The sequence below is a fragment of the Sorex fumeus genome, unplaced genomic scaffold, assembly GCF_029834395.1.
Source record: "Sorex fumeus unplaced genomic scaffold, SorFum_2.1 ptg000058l, whole genome shotgun sequence".
Classification (NCBI taxonomy): Eukaryota; Metazoa; Chordata; class Mammalia; order Eulipotyphla; family Soricidae; genus Sorex; species Sorex fumeus.
The window spans coordinates 19,227,106-19,251,398 of record NW_026606115.1 but is presented as its reverse complement, the minus strand read 5'-3'; the positions used below and the strand labels follow the sequence as shown (position 1 = coordinate 19,251,398).

The window sequence follows — 24,293 nt, the reverse complement described above, 5'->3', positions numbered from 1 at the left end:
ACATTGTTATATTAAACATACCAGACATACCTCTATTTCATATTAAAGATTTTTAGGAAACACTGTTAAATATCCATTTGACAGGACATGATTATAGATTATTCTGAGATTTTTTTATTAGCTCTGAAAACACAGTCTCAATCCAATCACATTATAATTCAAATTCATATTCCTTAGAGATATTTTATACTTCTAATCCAGCTACTTTGAGCTTTGCTACTTTGATTTCTCTTTCTTGTAGTTTATATTCTGTCAAAAGGAAACAGTAACTATCAATTACTCATCTCAAAACAATGCCCATACATATAAAAATAGCTGTTTTTAAAGATTTTTGAGGATATAAAGATTAATATTGAACCATTTAAATTGTTTGGTGTAAACAGTCCCTGGATGGACAGGCATTTTCTACCTCACCAAGTTACCAACAAGAACCACTATCTGAAACAGCTGTAATTCTAAGAAAGTTAACAAAAGGTATGACTTGATGAGCAAATTCTTATCGTTCATCTACTCCACATATCTAGACAGATTAATTTAAATGTGCTTCATACCTTATCTTACTAGAATCCTTAGCCCTTGGAATACTATACCTGCGGATGTTCCAAATGAGAACACGAGTTCCTTTTTTGCCTGGGATGGCATCAAACTGAGACAGTAGTTCATTTTCACTGTTGAAAATGGAGTAATTCAGGATGGCTTCTAGGCTTGGCAAGGAATCTTCAGTAACAATCATTTTTTGTAAAAGCAAATGTAGTTAAAGAAAAATTAACATTGTAAGAGATACTATTAAGACAATCTGCCTTTTAGGTTTTACATTTAACAAAATAGCACTGTAGTACTGTGAACATCCTCCAGTTGTTCATCAATTTGCTAGAGTGGGCACCAGTAACATCTCCATTGTGATACTTATTGTTACTGTTTTTGGCATATCAAATACACCACTGGGAGCTTGCTAGGCTGCCGTGCAGGAGTGCAGGGGGGATACTCTCGGTAGCTTGCTGAGCTCTCCGAGAGAGATTTAACAAAATACTAGAGAGAAAGCAAGAATGGGATGTTACCGCTACATAAAAAAACAAACAGGGGAATAGAGAAATGTTGTACAGACAAGTATCAAGGTCAGTTACTCCTTCAGGATGTAATTTCAAATATACAATATAAACAAAGACAGAACTGTGTTTGTGAAATATATCAAAGGCTGAGTCTTACTTAGACTCTGGAAAAAAACGAGTTCAAAATATACTGCCATAATACTTAGGGTCAAAACAACTTGGTGTCTAACAGAGCTTTCTCAGGTACAGGTAAAGGAGTTCATCTGCTCTCAGATAAGCTGATAACCAATATTTTTCTAGGAGCATGTAATAAATTCAGGTACATACAAAAGAAAAAATAGAAAAAGCTTGGGTTCTGATAGAAAGCACAGCACATAGGGCATTTGCCTTTGCACATGGCCAACCTGGGTTCTATCTCTGGCATTCCATATGTTTCCCCAAGCACCACAAGGAGTGACTCCTGAGTGTAGAGCCGGGAATAACCCCTAAGATCACTGGGTGTGGTCCAAAACCAAAAGAGAGAAGCAAGAGTGATAGCAAGCAAGCTCTGGGCACTTTTCCTTGATAACGATGCAGAGAAGAGATAAATTATATAATTTATAATTTAGATGAAATCATGACACAGTGGAAATTTCAAAATGAGAAAAGCATTTCTGAGTCCCTGTCCTTATTCACTTATTTAAAAAAATTCATAAACAGTAAACATAAGAAAAGCTGTAAAATCTCTAAGTTGCCCTTCAGTAAGATACATTTACATTTATAAGGGAAATCTTCATTTGTAAGGCCTATTCTCCTCCCTACTAGAAAGAACAAACTTCCAGAAACTCTTAATGGAGAATTAAAGATTTTACTCAGCATTAGCAACCATAGTTTTGATTGTTGTGCCTTTCCTCTTTCAAACTCTCCAAAGTAGCATTCCCTTAACCCCAAATATCTTTTGTTGGGCCACTTCAAGAAGTTATTCAAATTTCCTGGGTTGTCTCCTATGTAGAGAGGAGGTGTAAATACTGTTAAACATCTATTTTCTCCTGCTAAAATGTATATATTTCATCAAAGGGCATTCTATTTCACTTAAGACACCTATATGAAAAATGAAAACTTGATCACTCAACATAACTTACTGAAGGGAAAGGTTTCTATCAAACTCATGAGATAGTAGAGCAAGTAGAGCACTTGCCTTGCAAGCAGTCTACCTGGGTTCAATCCCTGGCATCCCACAGCATCCTTGATTCCCACCAAGAGTGATCCTGTCTAATTCCTGAGCACCATCAGATGTGGGCACCCAAAAAAAACCCCAAATCACCATATTAGGCTCATTTTAAGCCAATATTATCCATTTCCAGAAAGGATATTGTTTTGTTGGCTGAATGGAACAATTGGTACAACAACTGCCTGGGCCTGGACACATTCCAAGTAGGTCTGAGAGAGGAGTCCAACAGAGAGAGTACCCCCATTCTTGGTGAAAACAAGAGCATCCTTTCCAAGTCGCATGGAGCCTGATTTGAAACCATTACCAAAGACCCCGATTGGACATTGGCTCTTCTTTATTGCTTTCTCTGTAAATCCAAAGCTGTAAACAAAGAAGAAAAAAAGAAAACAGAAAGGTAAAACTGTGCCCAGGGCTAGGTGAAGGACAATGTTTAACTTTGAAATAATTACAAAAGAACACTTTGTAAGGAGCCTTTTCTTTCTCTCTTCCTCTTGGGCTTTCTGAGAAAATCTACTAAAAGCACAGAATATTACTATGGGTTAATAAGACTTATTTTGCTCTGATATTTATGTATAAACAAATACTTTCATTGAATTAGAGTCACATTTCGTAAAAGTAGCCTCTTGTTACTAACAGAGCAACCTGAAGAAGGTCATGGGCAATTAGCATTCTTTTCAAGATAAAAACTGCTCTGAAGGATAGAAGTAGAATGAAGGTAAAGGGAGAAAGAGTCTTTATATCACAATATATCCTATAGAGATAACCAAAACACTGGAGAGTGAAACTGGTCAGAGGTTCAAAAACAGACATTCCCTAATCTGGTTATATCGCCCTTTAGAAATATGACAATCAGTGTTTAGAAATTTGATTTATACATCTTGATTAATGTATTGAGACAATTTCAACTCTCCACCCAAAGGATAACCCTTCTAATTCTTATCCTCTGCCCTATCTGCTGGGACAGTTTATTGGAATATGGCCAAGGGATAAAAATAGGTAGTTCTCCTCTGAATATCAGCAAACAGCTGCAGTATGTCTCTCTTCTTAGTCTATTAAGGGCCTTTCACTGAGTCACCTCAACGAGCTCTGTAGTCCCTAAAAAACCAATTTACTCTGTGAGTCAAATTCTCCATTCAGAAGCTGACCAAAATAACAGAACAAAAATAATCAAAGATCTGAAATCTAAGAAATTATTATTGTCCTCATTATACCTTTCTTTAACACCAACTAATTTTAAAGTTTCCTTCTAGACGGACTAGATAACTTTTTTCCAATCGTGGTAACCTTTAAACCTTGTTTTCTTCCTAATTTATTGTCCCCTGAACACAGTCAAGACTGACAGTTGAGAGCAGAGCCAGCAATAACTGGCTATGCCTAAAAAATCAATGTACCTTAACTTCTATCCTACTACTCAGCCACTAGTTTTGTATTGTGACCCCATGTTTATGTGATATTCATGTGTGATCCCCTTGGAATATCCTGGGGGACCACAGTGGGCCATGTGGTACACAACTGAGAAATACTGCACTATTCAACATCTTACAACACATCATTTATTCAATAAATATGCATTAAGAATCTACCATGTGCCATATAGTGTGTTACGCCCTGGAAACACAACTGTTCAAAAGAGTCATGATTCTTATCCTTGTGTTTTACAGTCTAAGAAAGGCATCTCTTGCATGTAAATAGAAGTTATACTTTTCAAAAAAATCCAGATGCTCTATCTACAACACGTGAGCAGCTTGGCCTTGGCTCTTACTTAAGAGATGAGGTTCTTGCTTGTTTCCAAAAAGCTGTGGTTTGTTGCTCGAGCGGGCCCAGTAACGTCTCCATTGGAGACTTTGTTGTTACTGTGTCTGGCATATCGAATACTCTCGGTAGCTTGCCGGGCTCTCCGAGAGGGGTGGAGGAATCGAACTCGGGTCGGCCATGTTGACCGCTTGTAAGGCAAACGCCCTACCCGCTGTGCTATCGCTCCAGCGACCCGAGTTCGATTCCTCCACCCCTCTCGGAGAGCCCGGCAAGCTACCGAGAGTATTCGATATGCCAGACACAGTAACAACAAAGTCTCCAATGGAGACGTTACTGGGCCCGCTTGAGCAAATCGTGGTTTGTTAAGACCTTTTAATTTCCAATGTCAAGGTTATGTAACAACAACAATCTTTTCTTCTACAGTAAACACTTAAAGAAGCTTTGTGTATAATTCTTCCACATAAAAGAAGGCGATTTATTTTTTATGGCTTTTTAAAATTTTTTTTATTTTTAAATTTTTATTGTGAAATACCATGAGGTACAGTTGTAGACTTACAAATTTTTGTGCTTGGGTTTCAATACCCATCCCTCCACCAGTGCCCATTTTCCACCACCAGAGGTCCCAGTATCTCTCCCACCTCCCATTCCCCCCACCCCACCCTACCTCTGTGGCAGGGCGTTCCCTTTTGTTCTCTCTCTCCTTTTGGGTGTTGTGGTTTGCAAAAGAGGCGTTGAGTGGCAATCATGTTTGGTCTATAGTCTACTTTTAGCATGCTTCTCCCATCCTGGAAGGATCCTCCCAACACCCTTTATTTGGTGCTCCAGAAAGCGATTTCTAAGGGCTTGGAAGATGGCTCAAAAGGAGCCCAGGATTTACAAGTTCCTAGGGTTCAAGTACAAGCACTGGTGGGAGTGACCTTCAAGCACCAAGTCAGGAGTAGCCTATGGGGCTTAGTATGAAATAAAAATTATAGAAGTTGGTAAGACATGGGCATTCATACTCCTTTTGTGGAAGAACTGGCTAGAAAAGACAGGGTGGTTATGGGATTTACTACATACCAAGTACACAGTGTATTATAAATAATAAAGTAGCAAGGGACTTTGATTCTAAGCATCTCTAGAAGTCATTCTAAGACTTGTGTATTATTCTCTACCTCTACTTCAGATCTAACATTACAACTGAAACTCAAGGTTTTTCATAAATAATAATTCTATCTTCTGCACAAAATGAAACTGTATGGTTTCCTGGACTGTAATATTCTCTAATGCCACAGAAATTTCAACTAGATGGTCATCAGAAAGGAATCAAAACATAAAAACAATGTGGCTATCTTAATTCCCTAGTCATTCCTGCCTTCTCTGCTGTCTCTGTCCCTCAGTACACATTTAAGTTCTTGTTGTTGGACTTAGTCTAAGGTGACCAAATAACTGAGAAGATATAAGGCTTAGAAGATAAGCAGACTTAGTCTGAGGTGACCAAATAACTGTATAAGTCTGAGAAGATAAGCAGTAGTCCAGGGACAGAACCATAGCAGAATTGGGAGGGGCTGGGATGTGGCTCCGTGATGGGAGCACTTGCCTTGCATACGTAAGGCCCTGGATTCAACCCCTGGAACCACCCAAAGAGAAAAAAATCCCATGTTGGATATGGACAGAATAGAAATGGAGAGGAATTATGAGACGAGGACCAGGGAAATGGTCCAAGGGCTGGAGTGCATGGGCTGGATGTAGTAGCACCATGTTAGTTCTCTGGCACCATCATGGTCTTGAACATTGCCATGGGTTTCTTCCCCTCACACACCCCCCACAAAGTTAGTAATAACAGACAAATTGAAAATATTGGATATTTTTTGCTACTGGTCCTGTATACTCCTGTTTTTTTGCTATGTGTCTCTTAATTCCTCCCATGTATCCTTTATTTGGGGGGGGCATCCAATGATGCTCAGGGGTTACTCCTGGTTCTGCCTCAGGAATAACTTCGGAAAGTGCTCCAGAGATCATACGGAATGCCAAGGATAGAACCCAGGTCAGCTGCATGCAAAGCAAACACCCTACCTGCTGTTCTATCACTCTGACCCCTCAGCTATGTTTTTATCCCATTTATATTCCAATTTTAGGCATTCTAACAGCAAACTGCAAAATGTATTCAAGATACCTCTCAAATACATAGGTACACTTGGAGACACTACAGGCTCAATTCCAAACCACCATAATTAAGCAAATGTTATAATAAAGCAAGTCATGTGAATTTATTTCCCATTATACATAAAAGTTATACTGTAGTCTACTTAAGTGTACAATAGCACTATGCCTAAAAAATCAATGCACCTTAACTTAAAAACACTTCATTTGGGGGGGCAGAGAAAGAAGGGCATTTGCCTTGCAAAGAGCCGGCCTGAGTTTAATGCCCCACAGCAGATATGATGTTCTAAGCCCTGCCTGGAATGATCCCTGAGTACAGAGCCAGGAGTAAGAATTGAGCACAGCCAATTGTGACCCCCCCAAAAAAACTAAACTAAACTAAAATAAATAAAAACACTTCATTACTAAAACCTAACCATCATCAGTGAGTCAAACCATTTTTACTGGTAGAAAGAAACAACAGTAACATCACAGAACAAAGTTCATAGACCACCATAATAATACTAATAATAATATTAAAGCTTGAAATATCGTGTGATTACTCAAATGTGATAGAGATATGAAGTGAGCATATGCTGTTGGAAAATGGTGTTACCTGACTTACTCAACTTGCCAAAAAAACTTTCATTTTCAAAGTTATACAGATCCTGTGAAGCACAATGAAGTCCAATAAAATGAGATGAGCTATACTCAATATAAAGACCTTCACAATAACAGAATTATAGGAATGAATCTAACATAGCTTGGTATAGCTTAATAATTTTCTACAGTGATATTCTGCTTTAGGCAAGGAGACTTGTTCTATCAATTCATGCAAGAGACAACACTGTTTATACACAAAGAGAGCCTGGACACCTATTATTTGTTACAACCTAGAAATGCAGCAGACTGCTCCAGAATTCCTTAAAATGTCGTTAACTGATGATCCAGAGAAGGGAATTTACATTTTTGTTTTGGGGTCACACCCAGAAATGCTCAGTGCACAGGCTTCCTGGCTCTGTGCTGAGGGATCACTCCTAGCGGGGCTTGGGAGGAACTATATGGGATTCCAGGAATCAGACCCAGGTAGCCATACAGAAGGCAAGCGCCCTACTGTATTTTCTCTCCAGGCTCAAAGAAGGAAATTCAGACTGGCCTCTGACCAACATAACCTTAGTAAATCCAGGGACATACAATGGCAGGTACTGCTGTTGCCTTGATGTACTGGTGATGTAACACGTGTAATAAAAGAATGAAAGACAACTGCTAGGCACGTTGCTACTCTCTGTTCCTTTTAGAACAGACTTCCTAGGAAATGGATTTCCAAGAAGAGGGTAGCAAAAATCTTCAATCTATGGCTCTGTGGCTGTTTAATCCTTGCTTGACCTTTAAAAGTGGTTTTTCACCTTGCTGAAAAAGGGAACTAAAGACAGAGATTATCTGGTTCAGATACTATCCCCAGAAGTTAATCATGGACCTTAAAGGACTTTAATGATAGGCTTTCCCTTTTTAATTTGATTTTCATTGGAATCTCTATTTATGGCAGAAAGTGTTGCTACAGTTATATAACTTTTATTAGCCTGAAAATAATAAGAGTAGCATTAAGAGCTAGGAAATGTGGACAGAATGAAGCAAAAGTTTTAAGTAAAAAGAATTTCTATAGGCATCATAATTTTGAATTATGACCTCTGTAACTTTTTCCAAAGACAAAAAGTAATGTTCCTGAACTAAAATTAGGAAAATTAATATACTTAGTAATAAAATCCAAAGATATCACAAACAAATGATACTCTTCAATAAATGGGAAATTCTATCTGTTCAACTTTAAGATACAAGCAAGAATAAAATCCAGGGGCTAGAGAGTTAGTACAGCGGACAGGAAAGTTGCCTTGCATGAAGCTGAGTTCAAACACTAGTATCTCCGATCGTCCCCTGAACACAGTCAGGACTGATAGTTGAGTGCAGAGTGAGCAAAAAATCCTGAGCAGCATTAGTTGTGGGTCCAACCCTCCAAAAAACAGTATATTTACTATACACAATCCAGAATTCCTCTGGGGTAGCACTGGGGGTTCCAACGGCACCACATCCTTGGGCAACAATAATGAACAGCTAAAAATCACAGGAAAAGTCCCCCAAGGCCTTCTGAGCACCAACTGAAGAGCCCAAAAATTGGAGAGAAGTTATGTTAATGGAAACTCCAATAAATATTAAATTATATAAAAATATATTACCACGTCAACTTAAATAAAGTATATAAACACTTTGTCTCCATCACATCCAAAGTTCTATATTTTTGCTTAGCATCACTTAACAACAGAGAAATCCAGATCAAGAAGACCACTGTGATACCATTGTGATACCTCACATGAGCGAAAGTGGCGCATATCAAAAATAGTAGAAACAGGGGCTGGAGTGATAGCACAGCGGGTAGGGCGTTTGCCTTGCACGCAGCCAACATGGCCGACACAGGTTCGATTCCCAGCATCCCATATGGTCCCCCAAGCACCGCCAGGAGCAATTCCTGAGTGCATGAGCCAGGAGTAACCCCTGAGCATCGCCGGGTGTGACCCAAAACACACACAAAAAAATAGTAGAAACAATCTCTGTTGGTGGGAATGTGGTATAAAAGAACTTTTATCCTCTACTGGTGAGAATATTGTTTGGTAAAATCCTACAGAAAGCAGTATGGAGAGTTCTCAGTAAACTTAGAATTGAACTACCCTATGATCCAGCAATTACACTGTTGGGCATCTACTCCAGGACTAAAAGCACTCTCGCAAAAAGACATATATGCAACATCATTAATTGCAATAGCTAAATATGGAATCACCTATATGTCCAATGGCAGATGAGTGGATTGTGAAGATGTGGTATATATACACAATAGCTACAAAGAATGATAAAACCATGCAACTTGCTGAATGTGGTTGGAACTGAAAGATATGGTGAGTGAAGTAAGCCAAAAGAAAGACAAACACGAGATGATCTCACTTATCTGTGTAATGCAGACTACTGGATGAGGAAATGTATTAGAGTAAAAGAGTAATGCCTACATAACCCTTGACCCCAGTGTTTAGAGAAGTATAGAGTAGAAAAGAAAATCAAGTGCAGATGAAGAGAAGGGGAAGTAATAGGTGAATAGGCTTCAGTGCTTCAGTTATACTGGTGATATGAATGAAGGGTACAGCCATATATCCAACACGCAGCAGACTCAACAACTCTGAAAACATGATATCTAAGCTGAAACCACTGAAACTTTGCAATGTAACTGTCATGTTGACAGGCTGGGATGGGGCAGGGGTTGGGGTGGGAAGGGAATATGGGGATATGGTGGAGGGAAGTTGATATTGGTGGTGGGATTGGTGTTGAGATATTGTATGCCTAAAATTCAACAATCTATAACTTCATAAATCACAGTTCTTTAATTTGAAAAAATAAAAAAATTAAAAGAAAAAATAATGAAGTTCTATTTTTCTTAGTATGTTAATGTTAGGAGATAAAAGTGATGCCGTAAGTTAAAAGATAGAGTCAGTTCCAAATTTTCACCAACATATTGGCCACATTCTTGTCTTACTTCTAAGAGGCTTTCCTCAAATATTCTTCTCATTATGAGGGTCTGAGACACACGGTCCACAGATTGTTGAGTGGAAAAAAGAACAACCAAATTTAAAATTGGTTATGCTCAAATTAATTTTTCTTTGAAGGATCAAAGGAATTTCCTTACCCAAAGGATTTTAGGATTATAATATCTTCAAAGGAAAGTGCAACAAAATAAATGCTTTTCATTTTACTAGTTTAGAACCCTTTCCCTCCTCTATAGCACCCCTCTATTATTACTCATGCTTTGCACATTAGCAAGGGAAGCCACATGGACAGTACTCAACTTCATCTGCGAAAAAGAGAGAAGGAATGACTTGAGGAAACACTCATCCATCATTACCTTTATAAATTATTTACGAGTTAAATTCTACTCGATCTCAGCCTAAATATCACTTGATTTAGAAAGGCTTTTTGCCTCCTGCATCAGACTGTGTTCCCCCTGCTTGGCTTATCCCACTACATTCTCTACTTTCCAAATATACTTATCAGTTGTGATTAAAGGCTCAATTTTTAATGAATTTACAGCTAGGCCAAAAGTTATATGAGCACAAAAAACAATGTGTTTCTGGACCAGTACTGTTGCACATAATAGACATTCAATAAAAATGTGTTGAACAAATTAAAAAGGAATGCAAAACTTTAAAGAGAACTATTAAGTCTTAAAATTCATTAACTTAAAACAAAGGAAATAGAATAAAGACATCTTTACCTGAGCATTCGATGTAGCTTATAAGGTGTCATCCCACATCCATCATCAGTAAAGGTCAAACAGAATTTATTCTTAACCTCCTCAACATCTATGAAGACTGTCCTGGCAGATACATCTGGATCTACAGCATTATCTGAAAAAGGTAGAAATCTTAGATATTAGGTCTCTTTTTCTAATAGTTTCTTCAAGTTAGAGTCTTATAGATATGAAAATTGTCTTCTATTCCCTTTTTAGGTATGTCCCAGAAGGTGAGCAGAAAACATTAATAGTAATACAATCGCTAGGTTACAGCAACAGCAAGTAGGATTGCAAATATGGCTACGAAGCTGAATTTTTTATTTCCTTTGATGACTGATATGCAGTCTGTTTTTCTCCCTTCAAAATTCAGGGTCTTTGGGAACTATAATTCATCCTATACACAAAGCATTTTGTTCTGTTGTCATCTTATAACTTTTTGTCTTCCAGCCACTTAACTGCCCTAGAACACACTCAGTGAAAGAAAAAAGGCAAGCTGAAATTTTAGTACCAAGTTGCATATTACTTATATTAAAGCTCATTTGTGAACACTATATTTTCTAATTTTATGAATTACCTCTTTTGTTATAGAGCACAGAAGATCACTATCCTTTCTGCCAGCCTAAGAGGCAATGAGAATTAGTTTCATATTTAAAACAGACGCAATTCCATATACTGCAGATACTCCACTTCTGCGTATTTTCCCAAAAAGGCTAATTTGAAGAGCCTTATATATCTCCATGTTTATTGCCCCATCATCTGATGATTGGACAAAAATGATTTGGTATTTGTATATACAGTGGAATACTGTTCAGGTTAAAAATGATGAAATTGGGGCTGCAGCAATAGCACAGTGGATAGGGCGTTTGCCTTTCACACGGCTGACCCGGGTTCAATTCTCAGCATCCCATATGGTCCCCCAAGCACTGCCAGGAGTAATTTCTGAGTGCAGAGCCAGGAGTAAGCCCTGAACATTGCTGGGTGTGACCCAAAAATCAAAAAAAGAGATGAAATCCTGTAATTTGCTATATAGGGGATGGCCCTAAAGAGTATTATGGTTGTAAAGTAAATCAAACAAACACCAAATTATTTCTTTCATATGAAAGCAGAGTAAACATAAAATAAAATTCTAAAAATTTAAAAATAAATTAATGGTTGTCACTGTCACTGTCCTCCCATTGTTCATCGATTTGCTCAAGCGGGCCCAGTACCATTGTGACAATTGCTACTGTGTTTGGCATATCGAATATGTCACGGGTAGCTTGCCAGGCTTTGCCGTGCGGGCAAGATACTCTCAGTAGCTCGCAGGGGTCTCTGAGAGGGGCGGAGGAAATACAGGCGAAAGAATCAAACTCAGGTCGGTCGGGTTCAAGGCAAACGCCCTACCCGCTGTGCTATCGCTTCAGCCCAATCAATGGTTACTGGAAGAAAAGGATGATAGGGAGGTATAAATAAAGACAAAGGCAACAAACATATGATGAACGATAGAACTGGACTTATTTTTGAAAGTCTACTGCCTTTTTCTTCTTTATTTCAAAATTTTAGGCTCCATGATTTACAGTACTGTTCATGATAAGGTTTCATGTATACAACATTTGAATACCACATCCTTCACCAGAGTTTCTCCACTAATGATGGGTAATCTTCAATTATGGGAACCTGGTACATTATAGTACAATGTTAGTTATTAAAATGTTTATGACTGCTATAAACATATTAGAGGACATTATAAACAGAATTAAAAAAAACCCATAGGGGTAGGAGAAAATATTTTCAAATAATACATCTGATAGTAATTAATATCTAGGATATATATAGAACTACAATTAACAACAAAAACAACCTTGTTAAAGTAGACAAAGGACTTAAATACATATTTTTACAAAGGAACTATTAAAATGTTCACTCAACACAAGAAAAGATGCTCTACATCTATCACTAGGGGAAAAGCAAATCAAAATAGCAATGGCATATCATTTCACATCCACTTGAATGGCTACTACCAAAAACCGAAAATGAAAAATGTTGGCAAGTATGTGGAGAAATCTGAACTGTGTGTATTGATCTTGAAAGTATAAAACAATGCATAAACTGTGTAAAATGGTATAACGATTCCTGAAAAAAGATTAAAAATTGATTAATATGAAATAAATAGAATTGACATATGCTCTGGCAACTGTATTTCTAGGTGAACACAAAACTGAAAGCAGGCACTTAAACATACATTGGTACACTAATATTCATAATATTCAATAACAACCATAAATTGTACAATATTCCCTTTATATTCATTATTCACAATAGCCAAAATGTGGAAGAAGTCCACGTGACCACATGCATCATCACAATGTGGGATATACAATAAAATGTTGTCTGGCCTTGAAGGAGAAGGAAGTTATCACACAAACTCCAATATTAACAAACCTTGGCGATAGTGTGCTAAGAGAAATAAATGACAAAGAGATTTATGATTCCACTTACATTAAATATGTAAATTTATAAAAAGAAAGTAGTTGCTGGGGTCTGGAAGGTGGGAGCAATGGAGAATTGGTGTTGGACAAAGACCATTTCTATTAGAGAAAATGAAAAGTTTCTGGAGGTAGATGGTGATAATGGTTGCACAGTAATGTGAATGTACTTAAAATTCTTCAACAATACAATAAAATAGGTGAAAGGGTAAATTTAATGTTATTCATATTTGGATACAAAAAATTCTTAGTTAAAAAAAGTAAAGTAAAAGCACTTAATTCCCTTCCTAGATTCTAGTTGTTGTAGCAAGAATGCTTACAGAGAAATGATTCCACTTAGAAATAGAGAACCTAGAATTAAAGGAGTTAAACTTTCAGTACAGCCATAGTCTAACATATGCGTTGTGTTGGTGACCCAGGGGGCACCACTATCTAAGGGTCATGTCTTTTTGCCACAAGTTTATATATAATCAACAGCCGCTAACACACATCATGTAAAGATATCACAGGGTTCACTGGTCTGAATGGGAGGCCAGTCTGTGCAATCTGTTGGACAGGTTCCTTAAACACTCTTATTTTTACTAGCTTTCAAATCAAGACACAAATCTTCCCTTTCATCGCTTCCTTTATACTATTTTACTTGATACTACCTGGCTAAACTGAGAGATTGGGTGGGGTTACGGTTACATATCCATCCTACTACCACTGCTTAAAGCATGACATTTCTCTACTGGGAATCTCCACATCCCTTAGAAGAGAGGTGTTTCACATACCCAAACTATCAGTTTGGGATGGGGTGCTGGGGCCCACACTTGAGTGTGTTCAGGGTTTACTGCTAGCTCTGTGTTCAGTGATCACTCTGGTTGTGCTTGGAGTTCATATGTGCAGTAAAAGGTAAAGGCCCTCCCGTTGATCGTCGATTTGCTCGAGCGGGCCCAGTAACGTCTCCATTGGAGACTTTGTTGTTACTGTGTCTGGCATATTGAATACTCTCGGTAGCTTGCCGGGCTCTCCGAGAGGGGCAGAGGAATCGAACTCGGGTCGGCCATGTTGGCCGCTTGTAAGGCGAATGCCTTACCGCTGTGCTATCGCTCCAGCCCTGTGCAGTATCATGGATTAATCCAGAGCTCGCTGAAAGCAAGGAGAGTGAGTGCCCTAACCCCCGTACTAACCCTCTAGCCTCCAAATAGTCATTTTTACAGTATGTTTAATATCATCAATTGCAACCACTTGGATGTAGTGAATGCCAACCAAACAAAAGTAAGACAGCTTCATGTCAAGGGCCACAAAGATGTTACCAGAGTACTCAATAAAACCATGTTGTTACAAACATGTAACCCAAAAAGCCTCAACAGCAGTCATACATCACCCACAACCTCAGATCTTTGGGGACCAGGTGGGGCCAAAGACCTGCATCATGTGGTAGGGTCAAGTAGGCCAACTTTGGGCAGGAACTGCAAATTTGATGTGCAGCATCAGCTTTATCAGAAGTTTACTTATTTTCTCCTAGGGGCCAGCCATTGTTTTCCTTGAACTGACAGACTGAGCATTGAAAAGCTGCTTACTTTGTTTTAAGGAACTACTTGCCAAGCAGGCAGGCCTGAATTGTTTGGGGAACTATCAGTCACTCTGGCTGGCAGACAGCCAGGGTCATTGTGATTGATACACTGAGCTTGTTAACCAATAAGTCATCATTTCTACACTGGAAAATTTGGACACATGGGATACTTTCCCTAATACTATACAAACAGTTCAAAGACACAATCAGCTCCAATTCCATATATATATATTCCATATATATTCCATATATATATTCCATATATATCAATGTATTCAATTAATCAGCTTGCAGGCCTTCCATAAAATCACTTCATCTTCCTTTTCAATTGAGTTTTCCAACTTTATTGGTTTCTTTTTGGGTTTCTGGGGAAGGGGTGGGAGGCATACCCAGAGGTACTCAGGGGGCTACTTGCAGTTAGCTACCTGTTCCTGGGGCCACTTCCAGCAGTACTCAGGGGACCATGTGATGTCAGGGATTAAACCCAGGTGTCCGGCTAAAGAGAGTACAATGGGTAAAGCACTCGCTTCACACTCAGCTGAACTGAGTTGTATCCCATATGGTCTCCGAACTCCACCAGAAGTGATCACCGAGCACAAAACCAGGAATAAGCCCCAAGCTCAGCCAGGCATGCCCAGTCCAAAAAATAACTTAAAAAAAATCAGGCCTCCCACATTCAAAGCATGAACTCAGCCCACTGAACTCTCTCTGACCTACTAGGTGCTTTTTATAGGAACACACCCAAGAGTTTTAGCTGAAGCACTTCAGGAGTCACAAGGTAGTTGCCAGAAGCAGCTAGCTATTTTATCTCCTTGGCTGTAAGCTGGTAGAGTACTGGGGGGAGGGGGACACGTAGAGATCTGGGTGAGCTCAAGTAGCAGGACTTGCCACAGCTTTGCACTCTCAGTTTTAAATGGCCTTCCACTTGGGTTCAAGCAAGGAAATGCAATAATGAAATCAGCCTAAGCAAAAGAAAGCATAAGGTGCCAATCTAGTGGCTGGTTTCAGTCCTTCCTCTTGTTGCTTAACCTTCCAAACACGTAGTAATAGATGCCAGGGATCTCTCTTCTCCCACATCTCAGGGCACATAGCATATGAACAGAGGACTGTGGGAGAAACTTACACCTATGCCCTTAACCACCATCTAGGCAACAGCTTCACTACCAGACCCAGGGGTTTCTTTATCTTCTAACTGGTCTCACACAACTCAATGTAATACCAGATCCCAGGGAGTCTTCTCTCTTGCACACAGTTTCCTTAGTAGAGGGTCCCTCCTCCATCCTTCCCCTTGCTCAAACACTTAGGGGTGAGCATGAGAAAACAGACTGCAGAGAATTTAGCTTCTCCTCTGACCCTATCTCCCTAATCCCTTGTTTATCCCAAAAGCATTGGAACTGAAGCCTCAGGACTCAGAACCTGGCAGAGAAAGCAAAACTGGTCCCGGCCAGTCAGGAGAGAATGATGGCAAGTAGGAAATGGTTCTGACAAAGTGTTTCACGGGCCTCCTGTCCTTTCACTGTTCTAAGAGGAAAACCAGGTGGATTCCTGCAAAGTCACCATGGCCAAGCTGTTAGCCCTAAAGATATCCTGCATCTACAAGTATTTTTGGTATAAATCAAGGGCCATCCTTTCTGACACACTCATTTTCCCTTTGTTCCCTATATGTACATAGTGCCAACATTCAAAGGGCCATAGTTTCAAAATTCTAACGTCATTTTTAATTCCCTCCTGCCCTCTTACATGATATACTGTTAGTTTTTTCCCTATCTTGCCATTTTCACTGACTGCCACTTTCTTACAGAGCTTATTCTCTCTCATCTGGAATACTGCAATAATCTCCTACCTAGAATTTCAAAGTCACACTACTAGCTTCTCCAATCCATTCAATAAAATGCAACAAGATTAGTTTTCCTTAAGTGTAACCTGATCATGATAATACCACTGCTGCAAAAGAAGCTTCTGGAAGGGAAAGCCAAATCCTGGAGCCTTCTAATCACATTCTGCTTTTCTAAACTCATTCCCCTTTTAGTTCACGGAATAAAAAGGATTTGTATTTGATTCCTCAATGTGAAAGATTACAATGTAGTTATAGAAATGGCAACTAAATTCTCTGAGCTTTCTCCTTATCTCAATAATGATGATGACTACATTGACCTTGGAGAGTAAAATGAAAATTTTTATTTGTCTAGACTGTTATTTGAGAGAATTCAGCAGGTAGGGTGCTTGCCTTGCATGTGACTGACCCAGGTTTAATGCTTAATAAAGTTTCCTGAGCCCCTCCTAGAATCTATGTTCCTTCAGTGCAGAGCCAGGAATAAGTCCTAACCACCCCCGGGTGTGACCCAAACCAAAATATAATATATTAGTGTAAGTGCTTTGTAAAGTCTAAGGACCTACACTTTTGATCATTTTTAACTCCATGTTTTAATAAAACTCAGTACTCTTCATGCCTTTGTTCACACAGTTGTTCCTTTTGCCTGGAATGCCCTCCCCTCCCTACAGCCGAATCCACTTGTCCCAATCCTTCAAATCTCAGCTCGAGTGTCACCTTCTCTTAAAGCCTCTCCTAACCCTCACCTTCTGCTAAGCTGGAAATCATCCTTCCTTCCTCTGAATGTCGCAGCATGAGACGATTTTATCTTTTCTGATTTATCTATTATTATACAAAGCACAAACCTTCTGCGCCTCGTTTATTTTCCCCTGTGTTGTATTCATTTTTGTACCTCCCACATGGCCAGGTCCACTGACAGCACTTGATAAATATTTATCAAATGAATAATTTTCTGGAAAATATCCACTTGTCCCAATCCTTCTAATCTCAGCTCAAATGTCACCTCTCTACAGAGCTTTCCCCAACCTTCATCTTTCCCGTAAACTGAAAGGTATCCCTCCTTCCTCTGAACTCCATGGCAGTTTTTCTGATGTATATTTCTATTCAGCTGTTGTTTGTATCTTTTTCTGATTTGTCTTTCTATCCAGCATTACAAAGCACCAACCTTCTGTACCTAATTTGTCTTCCCCATATTGTAGTGAATCTTTGTTGTATTCATTTTTGTACTCCCACGTGGCCTGATCCACAGTTATTGCTTGATAAATATTTATTGAATGATTCGCTAGAAAATTAATGCAAATGGAGACAATTATTTTTAAAGAAAACATAAAATGAAAGCTTTGGACCACCATTTAACACTTTGTTTTTCCCTTTCCCTATTTAGAAGCATTATCATCAATAGTCATTATCTGTTTTTGTAATCTGTGTGTTGGTATGTATGTGTGTAAGCATGTATAAATGCATATACACAAACAATACAGGGAATCTAAGCCACATTTGGGCCAGGCGGAGGTTATTTAAATAATGCTTAAATCAAAAATCATTTTTACACAAAAATACCAAACAGCCATCTTCAAGCCACCCTTAAAATTCAGTGCGCAGGGAGCTGGAGAGATGACTCAAAAGGCTACTGCGTACACAGCTCTCCTCCTATCCCTGCTCCCTACCCCCCCCAGGCTGGCTGTAGCTCTGGAAGCTTCTAGCAAGGAGAGCCCCAACCCCCAATTTAGTATAGGATGATGTTTTTGTCCTGTGAGGATATAAATTGTTACTTTATTCTCTTTGTCCTTCCCCTTTTTGTAAATTGCAGGTACCTAGATATTTCCCACAGCAGTAAAAGATACAGTTTTGTCTCTTGGGCTCAAAACGTGCCAGTGTTAGGTATTTTCCCTGCAGTTTCGAATCATCATGCATCTTGCAAGCATTCCGTGTAATGGTAAAACTAATCACAATCACCCTTCCAAATAAACAACCCTCCTGACCACATCCCTCTGCTGTTCACTTTCTTACCAAGGACAACCCAGAGCAACTTAGGTAGGGCCCGGGGCCTGTTTGGGGAGTTTTGAAACCATTTCCAGGTTTTGTTGGGCGCTACCTCGCCCTTCAAAATCTCCCTCTCATCTTTGCATTTTCGGACCATTTAGCCCTGCCCTGTGCGCGGCTTCAATTTTCGGTGCAGGAATGTGTTTCTTCTTTGCTTTCCACGGAATATTTTAGCACACGGCTGCAAAAGCCTTGTGTGCTTGGCTTTGAGGGCTCAACCAAAAGCTCTTTAAAAGCAAACATCGGTGGCGCAGAGAGAGGTTAAGTATTCATTCCAGCGGTGTGAGGGCGCTCGTGGACCACGGATCCTGCCCTCCCCAGTTGCAGGGAGCCAAATGCACTCGTGTCATCTCTTAAGAGATGTCCCATCATTCCCAGACTCTCTGGTCCCAAACGTTAAATAACTCCGTTTCCAAGACCATTCCCCTACGTCCCTCCCGGCTCCCCTCCAACGTCTCTCCGCTAGCAGGGTGCCCGCCGTCCAGCGCCAGCCCCGAAGGAGCCCGGCCGCCTCGAATCCCGATATTCCTATGCATCGCCTATTCAACGTGAACGGAGCGACTAGCCCCAAGTGCGCGGAACATCGCGAGTCAGAGAGAAAAATCACACACAAGTTCGAACTTTTCGGACGCTCCTGGTGTGCTCAGCTTCATCCTCCGAACCGCGTCCCATCCCGGAGAGAGAGCACCGTCCCCCCCACCGCCCCTTTTCGCCAGCCGAGCCCCGGCGGCGGGTCCCCAAGTCGCCCAGGTCCCGGCCCCTTCTCTCCCCCGCCCCCGCCCGCCACGCACCTTTCTCCCGCGTCGGCGGCCCGCGCGTGGGCACCGCCACCCCGGGTGGTCGCGCGGTCGCGCCCGCCCCCGCCACTCACCTAGCAGCTCCGCGATGGCACTGAAGGGTCGCGTGTGGCTGCAGGAGTTGCTCTGGAGATAGCGGGGACTCATCTGCGGGGCGAGAGGGCGTCCCGTCCCGAGTGAGGCCTCCCCGCGCCCCCTCCCCGCACCCCGCCGCGCGTTCGCCCCCTCGGGCCCCCCGACCTACCGTGCTCAGGCGAATGCCATAGGCCTGCGGGCTGCCGCCTGGCCGGCCGGGCGTGCCGCCCTGCGCTCCCGGGCCCGGCGGGGCCCCTCGGTACAGGAGCATTTTTTTGGCCGCCACGGTACTGGGTCCTCGCTCGCTGCCGCCCGACCGGCCGCCCCGCCGTCCCGAAGTGCCGACCGCTCCACTCCGCCTCGCAGCTGGCGGCGGCCGTCCGCGCACCGCCCTCCCGCGCTCCCCCCCTCCCGACCCCCGCAGCTGGCGGGGGCGGGGCGCGCCGCAGCCACCTGTCCCGGGAGGGAGGGGTGAGGCCGGCAGAGGCGCGCGGCGGCCCCGCCCTGTCAGCACCTCTCCCGACCCACCGACTTCGGGGCGGCCTCGGGGACCGTACAGGAATATGGCGGCCTCCTGACAGCCGCTCCTCGATCCCCGCCCCTCATTAATTGCCGGCGTCTGCCATAGGCCAGGCGCCCGAGCGGGAAAGCGCGGGGAGGGGGGTCCGGGGGGAGGGGAGGGGTCGAAGGAGAGGAGGGAGAGGGTGTAGGGCTTTCTGGAAGAGTCCCCAGTCGGGCGGCGTGACTAACGGGCAGGACAGGACAAGTCTCGCAAGTTCGAAAGACTCTCCGGTTTTGCTCTCTGGGAAGATAGCAGGCTCGTGGGATGGGCAAAGGCTTCTGATGACGCCGGCTAGCATGCTTCCAGAAGCACACAGAACTTTCTAGAAAGTAGCAAATCGCCCCGAAAGCTGTGCAGACAGACGGGGAAGCCCTTTGTGAACGGAGACATTGAAACACACTTTCTTCCCAATGAAACTTGGTTCAGTGAGGCGCGCGCTCTCTCACGTTGTGCAGTTGATAAGTTTCTGGCTGGATACTTGCTGATGTGGCAAAGATTTGGGAGGGAATTAAAGAAACTCAACGGTGTAAATGATCAAGCAAGGAACAGGATGCCCGTTCTGCTGGGCAAATACATGCACACATAGAAAAATACCTAAAATGATAAAGTCCAAGAATGTGTTTGGAGGGTTAGAATTAAGGACTGTTTTCCTCTTTCGTTCTATTTTCTAACGTACACTTTTAGGTACACAACTTGATTATATTTTTAAAAAAGCGATTTAATTTTAATGAACTGTTCTTTGACATAATGGAACCTTAATTTGATCATTCATCTATGATAATTCATGTTGCTCCGAAAGTTGGGTGTTGGTGAGGGGTGTGGGGGCTTGGGCAGCGCAGATAAGTGCTGTTGGTAAGGTAGCAGGCTCGAGGAATGGGAAAGCATTCTGACTACTCTGGCTTGCATGTTTCAACAACTTAAAGTACAGATCACTGGTTTATGGCACTATTTCTACAGAATAGTGCTTTCTAATAGCATGTGCGGGGTTTGCTTTTAGCATAGACTATAAGATAAAGATCATTTGCTCTTGTCAACAAGTCACGTATTTTGCCATGTTCACAGAACTAGATAATCCTGATCTTTCAACTTTTTGTCAAGCTTCTGAATTAAAAAAAAAATCTCTCATTTGGGGGCCAGAGCAATAAACAGTGGTAGAAAGCTTACTTTGCACATGGCTAACTGGGGTTCAATCCTGGACACCACCAGGAGTGATCCCTGAGTGCAGAGCCAGGAGTAAGCCCAACATTGCCAGGTATGGCCCCCACCATCACCACCCCCACAAAAACAAAAACACCTTTTGTAGTTGGTGTTGTTTGGTGTGAAATTCTACTCCAGAACCAAATATAGACATATAACTTAGCAAGTCAAAGAGAGAGTATATCTTTAACATTGTAGTTGTCTATCTAGTTGAATGCATATTCAAATGCTTATTATACTGAAGTACAGTACTTTCACAAATTTTTGCCCCAAATAACACTTTCACAACAAACAAATTTCTTTGTTTTCTCTACTTCATATACCATATTATGATTTCTTCAACTATCTAAAAAGAAAAGTCATTTTGTTTAACCTAAAACCAAATAAGATTGCATTTGGCTTTGTATCTTAAATCTACTTCTGACTGTGTGCAGGGCTTATTCCTGGCGTTTTTCTCAGGGATCACTCCTGGTAGTGACCAACCCCAGGTCAGCAGCATGAAGGCAAGTGAAGCACTTTACCCATTGTACTCTCTGACATTTTCCCTTTTTTTCTCTCTTCTTACTATTGAATTGTTGGGGAGTACCAATTTACTTGCACTGCTGAATGCCTCATTTTTGATTTGTCAACTTGCTTCTTTCTGCTGTAAGCTTGCTTCTCTTGGCAGAGAAATAAGTGTGACTTAATTATATACTGTAAATTGGCTTTAAAGATTAGGACCCAGTACAGTATTTTAAAGGTAGGGACACTGATAAGTGGTGCTGTACCCTTCTTATTGCCTCACATCAGGAGGTATGCACTGGCCAACACAGGGATGTTGATTAGTGGGTTCACATAGAATCACCCTGAACTTTCCACTAGAGGTTCCCCATCAACCTGTTACCGTATGATCTAATTAATTGAAACAATTATATTTTTGTCTGAAAAAAACATTGGGTTTGCAAAATGATAAAGTCTAATCCAATCATTTCTTGAAGTTTATTATTGGCTCGAGCTGAAGTGACAGCACAGTGGGTAGGGTGTTTGCCTTCATGCTGCCGACCCGGGTTGGATTCCTCCATCCCTCTTAGAGAGCCCCAGCCAGCTACCGAAAGTATCCCGCCCACATGGCAGAGCCTGGAAAGCTCCCCATGTCATATTTGATATGCCAGAAACAGTAACAGTAAGTCTCACAATGGAGACGTTACTGGTGCCTGCTCGAGCAAATCGATGAAGAACGGGAGGACAGTGCTACAGTGCTACAGTACTATTATTGGCTCCCTCTGATAGAATTCACCCTCATCAACCATGGTCATTTGCATACTCTGAAATACAGTTCGTATGGAAACATGGGGTGATTTGTTCTTTACTCTTAATTGACAATTTTTAATGTCCAGAGTTGGTGCTTGTAGTGGATACCGTGGTGAGGCAACTCAACTCCCATTTCATTTAATAACATTTTGGCTGAACTGCTGAGAAAATTGTTGGCAAGCTGCATTCAATTTTTAGTCCCTTTTGTGATTGCCACGGGTACACAGTTATCTTAGTCAAGGTCACAAAATTTTCTAGGGCAATAACAGATAAAAAAGGATGAAGGATTTCTGTATCTCAGTCCAAGTTGAGACAATTTTGAAAGGTCCGTCTACCTCCAGATCTTTCTTTGGCTGAGGTTGTTGTTGGAACTGAAACGCAGTCCAACCTTTGCATCTGTCTATATATGTTTCCTTTCACAGGTGTAATTTTAAAAGGCACCTCTTAATAAGCACTCTACATGCTTATATTCTGCTTTGGACTGTAATTTCTGGGGAATTCAATTTATACTTCTTGAAATTGAGAGTTAAACTTTCACTGGGATGGGATTTGGAAGCTAGATCAATCATAGCCCAGTTGGCAGTCAGAGGACCCGCCAACCTTCCATCATGGACAGGTGGAACATAGATACTCCCCTGCCACAAGGTGGCAGTCCTACTATTGTTAAGCACTTTACCAACTGGCAAATTGGGGTGGTATATTTGAGGAAGGGAATGAATTACACATTTGAGAAATATGAGGGAAATAGTAGCAATGAGACCTATAGCATTGTGTGGTTATTGCACTCCAACAGGAGACATAGGTTTGCTCTTCCAAAACCAGGTAGCTAAATGGGAAAAAATAGGACTCTGACACATGATTGGGTGGTTTTTAGATTGATGCCACCCAAATGGGGAATCTCCACGTTTCCCTGACATCGGTGAGGGTACAGAATTGTCACAACTTCCCTCCTAATTCTTGTCCTTCACCCAACACCTTGTTTGGGGATGGTGAATACCATCTGCCCCACAAGGCAACACATGAGCGCATTTCCTCTTAGTAATTAGAACTAACTTAATGGTTAAGTCAGAGAGGAGGTACATGCTAGATAGAACTGCTAAAGAAGAAAGTGAGTAAAGAAGAAAGTGACTATACTCGAAAGAGTTTCAAAATGTAGGCAGCATGGATTGGCAGAATTTGTTAGAGGTCACATGAAATTGTATTCTGAGCATGTTTCATCAGGTAGTAGGACTTTAAGATTAAATAAAGTTTATCAGTGGGAACACAATTCTGAAGTATGGGATTTAACACCTTGGCAAGAACCAGGAGCAATACCAAATAGGGTGGTTCCTGAAAGTATTGAAAAAGTGATGATCTACCCTAAGTGAAATTAGAACACCAAGATATCTGTGGCAATAGTGGAAAATAGAAGAAAAGATACAGACGTAAAGAGACTGAAGTGGATATAATGAACAAGACTGAAAAATTAGACAGGAATACACAGGTTACACCTTAGGCAGGACCTGAATAAATGTCGGTGAGAGGAGCACAAGAACAACTAAGAAATTTGGTGATAGCGTTCCTCTCTAGGAATTAAATTTAGACAGTAGTGTAGACCATAACATAATTAGACTCACTATAGAAATGAGGATTTTTATTTCTATGAAAAGATAGATGTCATACATTTGAATAAAGCTATCAAAATTTAGGTGGCATATGAAAAACTGCTCATCACTTTTTATCAGGAAATTGAAAATCAAAATGACAACAAATTGTTTTACATCAGGCATATAACAAAAAGGTTGTAATTAACTGCTGATGAGGATGTAGTAAAATGGGGTCCTTCATTTGACTGTTAGTGAGACTTTTGTTTGGTTCAGTCTCAATGGAAAAAGTATGGAGAATTAAAAAAATAAAACTAGGACTACCATATAATATAACCCAGTGATTTCACTCCTTATGTTCTACATCAAGAATATAAAAATATTAATTCTTAAAGATAATACAATCTATGTTCACTGCAGCACTATTTGC

At 41.0% G+C, this 24,293-nt stretch overlaps 1 protein-coding gene across 2 annotated transcripts in view; it reads right to left on the bottom strand.

Moving 5' to 3' along the window:
* The window catches only part of MORC4 (MORC family CW-type zinc finger 4), a 99,396-nt gene extending 79,868 nt beyond the window's left edge, over window positions 1-19,528 (bottom strand). For both annotated transcript variants that reach the window (XM_056125799.1, XM_056125801.1), the window contains exons 1-5: window positions 19,401-19,528; window positions 19,231-19,303; window positions 10,445-10,577; window positions 2,402-2,619; window positions 591-738 (exon numbers count right to left, since the gene is read on the bottom strand). In XM_056125799.1, coding sequence (XP_055981774.1) covers window positions 591-738; window positions 2,402-2,619; window positions 10,445-10,577; window positions 19,231-19,303; window positions 19,401-19,502 — 674 coding nt within the window. In that variant the 5' untranslated portion in view covers window positions 19,503-19,528. The remainder of the gene's footprint in view (window positions 1-590; window positions 739-2,401; window positions 2,620-10,444; window positions 10,578-19,230; window positions 19,304-19,400) is intronic.
* Between the last annotated feature and the right edge of the window lie 4,765 nt (window positions 19,529-24,293).